The 14,412-nt window shown below is 37.5% G+C and overlaps 1 protein-coding gene across 2 annotated transcripts in view; it reads right to left on the bottom strand.

Moving 5' to 3' along the window:
* Nucleotides 1–12,563, bottom strand: part of LOC102601152 (protein SCAR2) — a 16,827-nt gene extending 4,264 nt beyond the window's left edge. The window contains exons 1-9 of one of the 2 annotated variants that reach the window (XM_006367785.2): nt 12,187–12,563; nt 10,709–10,872; nt 10,220–10,343; nt 10,004–10,133; nt 9,191–9,252; nt 8,133–9,103; nt 5,508–8,054; nt 4,819–5,405; nt 4,162–4,728 (exon numbers count right to left, since the gene is read on the bottom strand). In XM_006367785.2, the coding sequence (XP_006367847.1) occupies nt 4,162–4,728; nt 4,819–5,405; nt 5,508–8,054; nt 8,133–9,103; nt 9,191–9,252; nt 10,004–10,133; nt 10,220–10,343; nt 10,709–10,872; nt 12,187–12,341 (5,307 nt within the window). In that variant the 5' untranslated portion in view covers nt 12,342–12,563. The remainder of the gene's footprint in view (nt 1–4,161; nt 4,729–4,818; nt 5,406–5,507; nt 8,055–8,132; nt 9,104–9,190; nt 9,253–10,003; nt 10,134–10,219; nt 10,344–10,708; nt 10,873–12,186) is intronic. The other variant, XM_006367786.2, reaches the window with a different exon arrangement.
* Between the last annotated feature and the right edge of the window lie 1,849 nt (nt 12,564–14,412).

Here is a 14,412-nt window from a genome sequence, read left to right as displayed (position 1 = left end):
TATATAAGGTAAGAGAATATCTTTACAATATTCTGTAACACTCCCCCTCAAGCTGGAGCATAGATATTGATCATGCCCAGCTTGTTGCATAGATAATTAACTCGAGCTCCATTTAGTGCCTTTGTGAACAAATCAGCTAGTTGCTCTCCGGTCTTCACATAGCCGGTGGAAATCAAGTTTTCCTGAATCTTCTCACGTATGAAATGACAGTCAACCTCAATATGTTTAGTTCTTTCATGATACACCGGATTCGAGGCAATATGAAGAGCAGCTTGATTATCACACCAAAGTTTTACTGGTGTACGATGTTTCAATCCAATTTCAGTTAAAAGATTGTGTATCCACATAATCTCACATGTAGACTGTGACATAGCTCTGTACTCAGATTCAGCACTAGATCGAGTACAACATTTTGTTTCTTGCTCCTCCATGATATTAAGTTTCCTCCAACGAATACACAATAGCCTGTAGTAGACCTTCTATCAATTTTGGATCCAGCCCAATCAGCATCGGCAAAACACTCAACACGAGTATGTCCATGATTATTATACAATAAGCCGAGTCCAGGAGCTCCTTTCAAGTAACATAGAATTTGTTCCAAAGCTGCCCAATGTATGACTGTAGGTGCGGACATGAATTGACTAACAATACTTACAGCAAATGCAATATCTGGACGAGTCACAATGAGGTAGTTTAACTTCCCAACTATCCTCCTGTATCTCTCTGGATCATTAAAAGGATCACCATCATCTTTCATAAGATGCACATTGGGAATCATTGGAGTATTGCAAGGTTTTGCTGCCAACTTTCCAGTCTCTGCAAGTAGGTCAAGAATATACTTTCTCTGAGATAAAAGAATTCCATTCTTGCTTCGATTTACTTCTACTCCTAGAAAGTATTTTAACTGTCCCAAGTCCTTCGTATGAAATCTCATATGCAGGAAAGACTTGAGGGATGAGATCCGTGCATAATCACTTCCTGTAACGACAATGTCATCTACATATACAACAAGGAGGACAATGCCAGCGGTTGATTGTTGATAGAAGACTGAGTGATCACATTTGCTCATTTTCAAACCAAACTCTTGAACCACCTCACTAAACTTTCCAAACCAAGCCCGGGGGCTCTGTTTCAAGCCATACAAAGACTTCTTCAAATGAAAGACTTTCCCATACTCCCCCTGAGCAACAAAACCAGGTGGTTGCTCCATATACACTTCCTCTTGAAGATCACCATGAAGGAATGCATTTTTGATATCCAATTGATGTAAAGGCCAATTCTTGGAAGCCGCTAGAGAAATGAACAAGCGGACAGAAGTGAGTTTGGCAACCGGAGAGAAGGTGTCTAAATAATCCACCCCGTAAGTCTGAGCATACCCTTTAGCCACAAGTCTTGCCTTAAGTCTTGCCACAGAACCATCGGGATTAACTTTAACGGTAAAGACCCACTTACATCCTACTGATTTCTTCCCTTCGGGTAAATTCACCAAATCCCACGTGTGGTTTTCCTCTAAGGCATGTATTTCCTCAAGCATTGCATTAGACCATCCCGTATGACTCAAGGCCTCTTTCACTGTTTTGGGTACAGAGATGGAGTCTATAGAAGCAATCAAAGATCTAGAAGTGGAGGACAAGCGGTCATAGGAAACAAAATTAGCAATTGAATATGTGGATTTGCAAGTACGTGTACCTTTACGAAGAGCAATAGGGAGGTCAATGTTTTCAGAAGCATCAAGCAAAGGAGGATCTGATGATGAAGAAATTGGTGCAGGACATGCATCACCAATATCTCTTCTCCTTGAGTAAACTTGAACAATTGGTGGTTTTTCTAGCGCAGATGGAGCAGGTGGTAAAGGCACAATCCTCGATTGATGTTCAATAGGAGAACTGGGAGATGGAGAAACAGAATGGGTAACCTGATAGACTAACCATTCATCTTCTTCCTCATGACTCGTACAAATGGGAGGTGCATAGAAAAATGGTGTAGTCTCTGAAAATTCCACATCATTTGATACCAGATATTTGCCAAGTTCAGTAGAATAGCACCGATACCCCTTCTGAAGGCGAGAATATCCCAGAAAAACACACTTCAATGCCTTGGGATCCAACTTGGTAACAGATGGTCGAACATCTCGAACATAACATGTGCTTCCAAATACCTTAGGTTCCACCGGATATAATGCCTTGTTTGGAAAAAGAACACTATAAGGCATATCACTATTAAGCACAGTAGATGGTATGCGATTAATCAGAAAACAAGCTGTTGAGACTGCATCGGCCCAAAATTGTTTAGGCACCTTCATTTGGAATAAGAGGGCCCGAGCTGTCTCAAGTAAATGTCTATTCTTCCTCTCAGCAACTCCATTTTGAGAGGGTGTGTCAACACATGAAGACTGATGAAGAATACCGTGTTGTCTCATGTAGGACCAAAATAATTCTGACATGTATTCTTTAGCATTATCACTCCTCAGAATACGCACAGAAGCATTAAATTGAGTCTTGATTTCAGCACAGAAGGCACCAAAGTGAGTAAACACTTCGGAGCGACTTTTCATAAAATAAATCCAAGTCATTCGAGAGAAGTCATCCACAAAAGTGACAAAATACTTGTGCCCAGTTTTGGAGACGACAGGACATGGTCCCCAAACATCAGAATGAACTAACTCGAATGCCGACTCGGCTCGCTTATTAACCCTTGGACCAATTGAGTGACGATGATGTTTTGCAAACCGGCATGACTCACATTCCAATGATGGAATATTCTGGAATTGAGGGCAGAGCTTCTTCAATAGAGGTAGAGAAGGATGTCCCAATCGACAATGTGCTTCAAATGGAGACATGACACTAGAGCAAGCAACTGATCGAGACTCCCATTCATCAAGGATGTAGAGATCATCAGATACATGTCCTTTACCAATAACCTGATTTGTCGTAAGATCACGAAACAAACAATGATCGGGGAAGAACGAGATATAACAATTAAGGTCTCTTGTAACTTTGCTAACAGAAATCAAATTAAAGGCCAACTTTGGTAGATTTAATACAGATGACAGAGTAATAGTTGAGGTTGGTTTAACAGTCCCAAATCCAACACTGTTACAAGTTGATCCATCAGCTACAGTAACGGGAGAGGGTGCTTTGTGTGATCGAAAGCTAGAAAAAATATTGGGATTACCTGTCATATGATTTGTGGCCCCTGAATCAATCACCCATTTATTTGATGAAGTAATAAGACATGTTTTATTCGACTCAGTGAAGGCATTTACTGAAGTGGATTCCTTAAATGATTTCTGGTATTGAGAGAATTTAGCGAACTCTTTAGCCGAAACCAAAACCATTTTATCAGCTAATGGACTAGAAGCCATCATTTTCCCAACCAATATATTCACTGTATCAAAATAAATCGATAGAAAATCCTCCAAAACTAAAAAATTACCCAAACTAGGTGGTGTCTACCGGACACAGCTACACAATCCAGTAAATCACTTAAACAGATCACAGAACTATCACAAAATTGAAGCCCTAACCAGCAAGTATCAGCCAACAAATATGAAACACAAGATGACAACTGGGGAATCAACTCCAACACTTCACTCGAAAGATCGAATCTTCTCAAATAAAAACAAAAAACTCAAACAGGTCTCAAACAAACAAAGGACTAATCTGATCCCTCATTTAAAATTCTGCTCACCCAAATGAAAATAGTAGATCCTTTGAGAGAAATAACCACTTACAGATCAGAGAAACGATCAGAGAATGGAAGCAAAAATGAATGATCACACCAGATCTAATCAAGAGCACCACAAAGTATATAAGCCAGAAAAGGCAGGGAAACGTCGGAGACGACAAGAAAGTTGGACCGAAACGGAGTCTGGTGAGGCAGTAAGCCTAACTCCGACGAAGCCAATGATTTGGCTCTGATACCATGTTATTTGAAATATGAGAATAGAAGAACTTGTATTTCACTATGTTAAGAAGTACATGTATATATACAATCACTAGAGGTTCTATCAAAGGTAAGTAAATATCCTACACATCTCTCTATGATTTAGCTAGCTATATAAGGTAAGAGAATATCTTTACAATATTCTGTAACAAAGAAAATGAAAAACATAACTTAGAATGCAAAGTTAAATAAACAATAATAAAATTGATATCTTACCTTTTTCCTTATTTGTTCCAAGAGAGAATCTCTTTCATCAACCTTCGGTATTTCAGGCATGGCCCGCTCTGTAACCTTCCTCAACTGCAAGAGAGAATCTTTTTCATCAACCTTCTGTATTTCAGGCCTAGCCCGCTCTGTGACCTTCCTCAACTGCAAGAGAGAATCTTTTTCATCAACCTTCTGTATTTCAGGCCTAGCCCGCTCTGTGACCTTCCTCAACTGCAAGAGAGAATCTTTTTCATCAACCTTCTGTATTTCAGGCCTAGCCCGCTCTGTGACCTTCCTCAACTGCAAGAGAGAATCTTTTTCATCAACCTTCTGTATTTCAGGCCTAGCCCGCTCTGTGACCTTCCTCAACTGCAAGAGAGAATCTTTTTCATCAACCTTCTGTATTTCAGGCCTAGCCCGCTCTGTGACCTTCCTCAACTGCAAGAGAGAATCTTTTTCATCAACCTTCTGTATTTCAGGCCTATCCCGCTCTGTGACCTTCCTCAACTGCAAGAGAGAATCTCTTTCATCAACCTTCTGTATTTCAGGCCTAACCCGCTCTGTAACCTTCCTCAACTGCACAACGATTCAAATTTCAAATTTTAGAGACGTGAAATTTACCAACACTGCAATCTCCAAGTTTGACCAAAATGAACCAAAACTTACTTTGCTTTTGTCATGCGCAGCAAGATCATCAATTAATGGAGTTCGTGGTCTTTGTAGTTTCACTATACGAATCTCATTAGTGTTTCCTTCCTCCACAGCTGGCCAAATAATTTCTGCCTCTGTAGTTGGAACGCTATGATCAGGCGTTGCACTTTCTGTATATGATGGGATAACAGTACCATGAGTCACCACATTTTTCTCCAAACTTGTGAGGGTCTCTTCAAGATTGGATTTGTTTAAGCAAGTCTCCGGTGCTAACTGATGGAGAGGTTGATGCTGGGGCTGGGATGGTTCATGGAATAATGACTCAGAAGCATCTGTAATCACTGTATCTGTAGGAAGTGCTTTTGGCTTTATTCCATCACTAACTGGTAGAGGCAGATTCCCTTCCAAATGAGCAGAGCCTTGTTTCTCCGGAAGCAATTCTGGAGCGACTTGGTTCTGTCGTTGTATGAGTACTTCACTTGAACCCAAAACATCAATAGAAGGTTTATCCAGAGAAGTTACATCTGGGATCCAATTAATAGGCTGTGCCTCCCCCCTTCTTATAGCATGCAAACTAGGCAGCTGCACCTCATGATATTGACCTGCCAATGGAAAGTGAGTTTTTGTGGAGTGTTTATCAACTGGATCAATAAACCTAATACTACTGTTTCCACCAAGAACTGTGGGTGGCAAAGTTAACAAACCTGATTGTGCCACGCTATCAGCAGAATACATATCAATAAGTTCTGAACTCTCTGTAGCTACAGCTGACAGCATGTTTTGATTCACAGGTTGAGCATTCTGATCAGTCCTAGATGCCAGACTTGATTGATTGTCACCTATATAATGCTGTGTTGGATCCCCGTCCAAATCTGGGGAAGAATGTAGTTTCCCCATCCTCCATTGAATTGGAGGAAGAGGAGGCAATGGGGGCATTTCTGCCAGACTGATCTGAGGTTCATCGGGAAGCAGGGAAAAGCCAGGAGAGGTAGAAATATTCCCGATTTCAAAAGGATTGACATTATGACTGCTGAGAGGTAAGGGATTTGAAACCGAAGATTGACTAGGAACATTTACTATAAATGGTACCAAAGAAGCATCGAGGGCTCCTACTATGTCAACATGATTGGAGAGGCGTGCCTCTTCAAATTGAGGTAACAGCACCTCTTTAGCTGTATCTTCATCTATCACTCTCTCGTTATCTGGTACTTTAGATGCTATCTCTTCATCTTTTTTGTACAAAGATGACAAACTATCTTGGTTGCTCTGTGATAAAAGCTCGGGGAATGAAGGATGACTGGGGCCCACTGTTTGTGAAGATATTGAAGAAGCTTCAGCAGATTGTTCAATGTCAAAGCAATCTACCAGTTGTGACTGGGTTAACTGAGGTAATGGCTCTGACTTTGCCTCACCATTATCCAGCACTTCCCTTTTAACTTGCTCATGAATGGTTGACTCAGCCCTCTCTTCTGCACAGTAACCAGTTAGCAAAGGTTGAGGAACTTGATTGCTGTTGTGGGCGAAAACATCTGGGATTGCATCTTGACTCGGAAGGTTTGCCAGAAAAGATAGGGAAGACGCATCAGACGCTTGGTCAACATGACTTTGTATCTTCTCCAAATGAGGTGATTGGTCCAAATCAACTTTGTGCAGCAACTCCTCATTGGGTTGATTGTCTTCTAATTCATCCTTTCCTTCTTCCGGAGAAATTTGCAAAGATGAGGCATCTTCAGTGGAATCGGCAACATTCCTCCTTCGGGAGAGTACCTCTTCAGTATCCAAGCACCAATTTTTTAATGGTGCTTGGCTTGGAGCAGTGCTCGAGTCCACAGTGTTTTCAGCATCAAACGAGAGTTCGCTTCCAGAGAGAGTATCGAGAACTGCTGACTCGGGATGATGACAGTTGGATGTATCAAGCACAAAGGAGTTAGACTCTGGGGTATCAGCTCTCTGTATCATAAACTTTGATTCTGCATGACTATTAGGTAGATCAATTTCCAATTCATTCTGGCCGGAATGTCCAATTGAGCACACAGATTCTTCTGAAAATAATTTGTGATCTAAAGATGAGCTTAGATCATCAAAATTTTCCTTATCAGCCAAGGCAGCAAGAGGTGAAGCTGTCTCATCTGTGACATCAGACTTATCTATCTTATTTACTGTCTCATCTGACAGTATTCCTTCATTGGTCAATGATTTGAGATGTGGAGAGGTAATTGAACCAGTGGACACAGTTCCAGACAAAAGCTCACTGGGAGCAATACTACCCTTTTCATCATTTTTTGTTAAACTCGAAACTTCAACAGGATTTTCCTGCCTAGAACATGAAATATCCAATTCTCCAGATTCAAGTGGCTGAATATCAGTTGCAATTTCTGAAGTCTGAGGGTTCAGCACGTCAACAAAATCGAGGCCATCTCCCCCACAGTTCGTACTGAGGTCCCCTGGCTCAGACATAACTGCATCGCTGAATGCCCCACATGTCTCTTCACAATCTTTATCTGTATTACCAGCTTCAATATCTTTGGTACTGATGTTATGTGGCTTCATGCATGCATCTTCTGCAATTTCATCATGAGACATGGTAAAGTGTTTGCCACAATCTTTATCAGAAGCACCCAATACATCCAGTATCTGAACTGAACCAACAGAACTACCATTTGAATTCTCATTGTCTAGACCATCATCCACATGGTTTGGATGGTTTACAGCCAACAATGAAGGTGAGGTATCACCTTCTTCCGATGAAGGACAATTAGGAAGATTATATAAGGAGGCTGAATCATCACCTACCGATGGATCCTCACCATCCAAATTGGGTAACTGTTGATAATCAGAAGACAGCACTTCACGTCTGTCTTCAGAAGGAACGTTAAGGAGCTCAGATGTAAAGGGAAGATTGTTAACCAGACTCGCATCATCATTATATAAATTGATCTCATGCTGGATTTCAGGAGATTCTGACTCTGGCATGTTATCTCTGGCGTGACAAGGAACATCAGAATGACTTGAACAAGACACATTTTCATCTAGCCTCAAATTTCGATCAACCAAACCATCTGTTAGCTTGACGTCAATGGATGCTCTAGATGGTGAATCATCTCCATTCCGTTCTGGAGCATCAAGGATAACAGGAGCATGGGGTAGACTGACATGCAAACTTGATGCATCTTCTGCAATGGTAGTTAAAGGATCTTCACTCTTGCCATGAGTGACGAAATTTTCATTTGTTTCAGCTCTCATCCCTGCAACTTCAACAAATATTTCTGTATAAGCATGTATCAGCATAGGAGTTGAATCTGTAAAGTTTAAGGTAGTAGTTTTCTCACCAGAGTCACAACTGCCACTGGGTTCCCTAGCTACTGTAATGCATTTTCTATCATAAACACTGTCTTCTGGAGGCTGGGGTAATTGAGTCTCCTCATTAACATATTGCTGCTCACATGAAGTATCAGAGGTCTTAGCTCCCTTACTAGAAATTTCGCTCTCCAAGAGGACACTCTCAACAGAAGTGCTAGGGGAATCAGAACAAGAAAAACTAGATATTTCTTTCTTAGAATAACTATTCCCGTCATCAGATAATGTAGAGTTCTCAATTGAATGAGAATCTGAAGATTGAGTTTGAAGCTTTTCACTGCTAGAAGACAGACATAGCACTTGCTTTTTGCTGTTCAAGAAGTGCAAATCCCTTCTGTCTCTCTGCTCAGAGTCTGTTTCTAATTCTGCCTCCATTGTAGTTAGGGCATCAACGTAATTATCTATTTCACTAGCAACATCATCAGACTCATAACCAATACCTTTTTCTGTTCGGCTTTCTCCATCCACTGTTATTTCCTTTTCATCAACCACGCTATGAATAGAAGGCAAGATATCAGTTGTTTGTGATTTATGGCTTCGTCTGGAAATTCCTCTTACACGATAGTGGGAGAGATCCTCATTGACTTCATCTAAGCATGGTCTTAGACTATTATTCTCTTCACTTTGTGGTGGAGATGGCGATAAAGATGCTCTCTTGTTTCTCCGCATCACCTCCTTATCAGGACTCGGTGGTCTAATATCTTCAGTGTCCGCCAAAGTTTCATAGGCATCAGTCGATGGCAATCTCAAAGGTGATGAGTCAATACCGACTTCATGGACTACTTTATGTTCTGGTGAAGAAGCCTCCAAGAACTTATTCATATAGCTTTTCCCAGTTTTTGGGTCAAATGGAAATCCATTCAGCTTTCTTTTCAATTTCACACGATGTGCAGGAACATTTATACCGTTTTCAATGCGTTCCTCCAAGAACAGCTGATGGAGTCTGTAGAAACGTGAGGAACACAGAATAAGATACTCAACTAGAACAATCATAATACATATTTTTTACACTAGGCATCAAGGATCTCACTTGGCATGTGATGTAGGCAACACCTCAGGTGTCTCCCCATTCCTCCAGCGTGAACCTCTCTTCTGCAACAGCAAGATGAAAAAATATTTTGAAGCACCAGAAAGATAATGCAACTTCATCATCACTGATATTATTACTGAAAAGAAGCTGCTTGCTGATGGATGAAACAGTAAGAACCCTCCAGAAACAGTAGCCAAGATGGAAAGACTATGCTTTAGCAAACCCCAATTTCCTTGGGCGAAAACTTCTTATTAAGAATGCAGGTTTTCTCTACTACGTTTAGTGAAAGTCATCGTTCTGCCTATATGCTAAAGCTAAAAGAACTCCTCTAATCTATAACAGACATCAGATGCCTCCTAGCTGAAAAAATAAGCATATTAGGATACACAACTTTGCTCAAGTAGCAAATAATAGATTCACTTCTCAGTAAAGGTGTCAAGTTAAAATTAAACATTTTAGGGGCCAAGATCAGTTTGCTCCTTTTTCCCTTACACTTTTCTGGGTCAAGATGGAGCTATGAGGGGATGGTTTCAGAAAGCTTCAAGAAGGAGATAGACAGAGACTCAAGCAAATAAGCACATGCTACCACATGAAGAAATAAGTGTTCCAAGTAATTAGAAGAAAGTATCAAGGACTTATCATAATACCACTAATAACCTTCCCCAATTGTATCCCGAAGAAAAAGAAAAAATGTCATCTCAAATATCAAGCCATGGAAAAACCACTAAATCAACATGTCACTCATATAAATTCCAAAGTAAACCAAAAGGTTGCAGAGAAACAGGAGTAATAGTTTCTCTTCTTTTTAATTACCTTTGTCTTGCGAGTTTTCTTTTCCCTCTGAACATCTGAAGTTGTGAATGCATAAGAGGATGTCTCGACTTTAAAGGATGACGGGTCAGTATAACGTTTCAGACATGCTCCAGCTCCAGCAACATCAAACCTGTTACAATACATTAAGTTTGACAAACGCTGTTCTAACGAAGTTTGACACTCTATGTAATTAAAGCTGTTAAAAAAAGAACATACTTGTCTAGAAGAAACAAGCGAGGTGGACCTCTGCATTCTTCATATGAATCCATCACAAATCGAGGTAAATCTCCCCTTGTAACCATATTTTGGTCGATTCGCAGATTAGGATGCCAATCAGTACCTGAAATAACATTTGTATTACTAATACTTTCACTCATAGGTTATATCAAAACTCAATAAATTGCTTAAATACTAATATCCATTTTTTTCAAATGCAGAAACACTAATATTCATACACACCACATTCTATGTTCAGGAAAATAAAAAACAAATATTCCTTTGTATGCTCTCTCTCTCTTTCCCTCTTCTCTACACACACAAATGCACCACAAACATGTATAAAACAGTTAGGAAGGACAGTATCTTTTGGTACAGAATTAAGAAGAAGCAAGAAGAGTTTATCAAAGTGCACAAAAAAAGCAAGTATACTAAGTTGTCCAGAATTTCTATGGTGTTATTGGCCAATGAAATACTCTTAGCACTTACCAGCATTATAGAAGAAAGACGAATGATTGGTCTGTGAGAGGAATGCCCTCTCAATCAAAGGAAAATCAGCTTCAAGCTGCTTGACCCTGGCCGTTAGACTATGACCTCTTGCAGCAGTTGCCATCACTTCTTCATGCAAGTCATGGAATATCTCAGCAGCAAACCTTCAATTTTACAATAAACAAGAAAACCAACATTTTAGTCGCTACCACAATTAAACAGAACTTCAACTGCAGTACATTCTTTACAAAATAAAGTGATCAGGAATCACTTACAGGGAGAAAGTGTATAAGCAAAGAGACCCATATTTGGCACCACATTTTAATGATACTACCAAATATTTATGCCTTGCAATTAATTGATCAGCAACTAAATAGATTAAGCTCTACATACTCTGAACATTTTTTAACAAGCATACAACAACAACAACATACCCAGTGAAATCTACAAGTGAGGTTTGGGGAGGGTTAAATCATAAATGTACGCAGACCTTACCACTACCTCGTGGAAGTAGAGAGGTTGTTTCCAAAAGACCCTTGGCTCAAATGCAACAAATCCAGATACAAAGAAGAAAGAGACAATGAAAAGAATATAGCAAGTAACAAGGAAACAATGCAAAGTCTACCAGAAAGGAGCCAAAAAAACAATTAAGTAATGTGATAATCGAAACACAATAAATAACATACTAGGATAGATTATTGCGAACTACAATAAACAATGATAAAAATAAAAAAACAAGAACTACAATAATATAACTAGTATCATGGCAAACATTAGTTATCCTAAGCAAGACAGCAGTACACTATACTCACCTTCTGCCCTAATACATGTCTCCACACCCTCCTATCTAAGGTCATATCCTTGGTAACCTAAAGCTACGTCATATCCTGTCTTATCACATTTCCCCAATACTTCTTCCCTCTCCTCGTACCCTCTATAACCAACCTCTTACACCTCTTCACTGGTGCATCTACACGTCTCCTCTTCACATGTCCAAACCATCTCAATTCCTCATCTTCTAAGAAGCATAATCTAGTTGAATGATTCAAATAATAAAAAGAGAGGAAAACTCCGTAAGAATTTACACAGAACAGAACTACTTGTAAATGCTAAATCAAACAGCCGAAAAAAGCAACAAAAAAAAAAACAGTCACATTCTACAAATGCATTAATTGTCAAAAAAACAAAAAAAAAACATTCTACAATGCAATCCAATAACAATTCAAATAATTTACTCACAAATTCAAATTTCCATTTTCAATAACTACAACGCATCTTCTAACCACCAAGTTTCAATAGATTTTAATACTGAGTATCACAACTCACATATTTCACTATATCGATCCAAAATTACGAAATAAAGGTGGATTTGAAACACAAAAATCCAGAGAGCATTCACTTGTAAAACGACAAAATTCTAAAAGGAAAAACGCATCAGAAAAAATCGAAGCAAGAAAAACAAAAAGGAAGATACTGACTCGGCGAGGTCACCAAGCTGACGCAAAACACCAACAAGTCCAGCCATGGCAACCCCTTCAAGTAGAGCTTCTGGATCATCTTTATCAGCAGATTTGTACAGTTCCGGATCAGCCAAACTGTACTCGTTCCTAATCTGATACCTATTCACAGGCATTTTCAACAAAATCGAAACCCTAATTCATCATACGTTTTCTTCAAAATAGCAACATTACATTTTCGCCATTGAATTCATACACATGGTGTATCAATGGAGTCTCTGTATAGCTGTATCTTCGTTGGTAATTGTAGCTATAGAGAGAGAAAGAGTTGGAGGTGAATGTGAATGTGAATGTGAATGTACAGTTGAAAGAAGAGGTGAGGACTCAACAGAGAAGAGGGTCGGTTGACTATATTAAATACTCATTTCTACTTCTCTTTAATCACCGTTATTTAATTGTTTTTTAGATATTTTTATGACTTCTGTTGATTCATTTACGGGTATTTAATTTAATTAATTACCAAACAAAATTACCTACAATATAACAGGTAAAATATTGTCAACTAATGACATTTTCAAATATAAAATTTAAAATAAATTTACAAAACGATACAAAATATTCTGTTTTATCTTTATGTTTTAACTTTTAGACTATTTTTATTTTGTTGATATTTGATTATAAGATATTTTTGAGATAGTTATAATATGGGAATATAAATATCGAATAAATATATTAATTTGAATTACTATGAATTCTTAGATAATAAACAAAAATTGTTAATCGATAACATAATTAAATCTATAATTCATGTAATTTCATAATTTTTCTTATATAATTATTTGTTTTAAATATTTAGTTCCAACAAGCTATATCATTATTTAGATTATGAATAGAATTGAAGTTATAATTAAAGTTACTAACAGAAAATCAAAATAATCAATTACTATATAGGAATCATAAATTTGAAATTCTTATTTGAAATTACATATAACTTTTTTATTTTTTATTTTTGTTAGAATCTTATTTAAGTGTTGAATAGAACTGAGGTGATAATTAAAATCAGTTGTAGAAAATCAAAAGAATCAATTATGGTTAAATTAAAGAAAGTACTATATTATTTAATTAGATTAAAATGTAAATTTTATGTATAAAATTAAATATGAACTCCTCTTTATTTTTTAGTCATTGATAGTAGTTGAAAGCTTCAACTACGATTTAGTATAATTTCTTTTAAAATGTTTAACTAAAAAATATTAGTATAATTTATAATAATCTGTTTTAAAAACATTTGTGTTTGGTGACTAAAAATGTTGTTTCACTAATTATATTATTTTAATTCTTAAATTTATATTTTATACTTGTAAGTTGTATGTAGGAATATTTTTTTAAATATAACGTGGGAATTTTTGGAAAGGCAAAAACAAATAAAATATGGTATACAAGACGCGGCTGAGCTTGTCATGCCGTTTATTGTGGGCCTCCTTTGTTGTATTGGATCCTGCATCTAGTCACATCGCACGTATGTATTAGGACGGTGTATCGATCGGTTCGGTTTTAAAGTTTATCGGTTTAACTTATTGGTTATCGATTTGTAAAGATGTCAAATCGTTATAGAATAATTAATATATTAGTTTTTCGGTTATTGATTTATCGATTATTGATCGTTATCAGTTTAACCGTTAAGATTTGACACAAAAAAATTTTATCGAAAATCACGTAGAAACAAGGTGACAAACCAAATAAACCATGCACATGAGTACTTGATAAATTGCATCTTTCTAAAAAATAAACATTTTTACATTGTAGAATAGCCAAGAGTTTGAGACAACCAGAAATAAAAGTAGGAAACTAAACTATAATATAAGGAGTTTATATATAAAATGGTATAGATATAATTATTTAATTTACTATCGGGTTATCGGTTAATTTGTTAAGAAAAAACTTCAAACCGTTAAGAATCGATAACCAAAAAAAATCAAAACAGTTATTAAAACCGCTATATCAATAATCCATTACTAATAAACCAATAACTTTTTATAGATTCGAATTATCGATTTCGGTTCAATTTTGAACAGTTATGTACAATAACTTCTTTATTTTTCTCTTTATTTCGTAGCGTATGAATCCAACAAAATTTAATGCCCTGGTCTCAAAAAAATATTCTTTTCTGTTTTTGGTAACAAAAAGTTATGACTTATGAGGTTAAAAATAGGAAAAATTATGTAATTAGATAAATATGCCTACGCC

The sequence above is a fragment of the Solanum tuberosum genome, unplaced genomic scaffold (assembly GCF_000226075.1).
Source record: "Solanum tuberosum cultivar DM 1-3 516 R44 unplaced genomic scaffold, SolTub_3.0 scf00962, whole genome shotgun sequence".
NCBI lineage: Eukaryota > Viridiplantae > Streptophyta > Magnoliopsida > Solanales > Solanaceae > Solanum > Solanum tuberosum.
The sequence above is the reverse complement of the archived record's forward strand: the minus strand, read 5'-3'. Positions and strand labels throughout refer to the sequence as shown.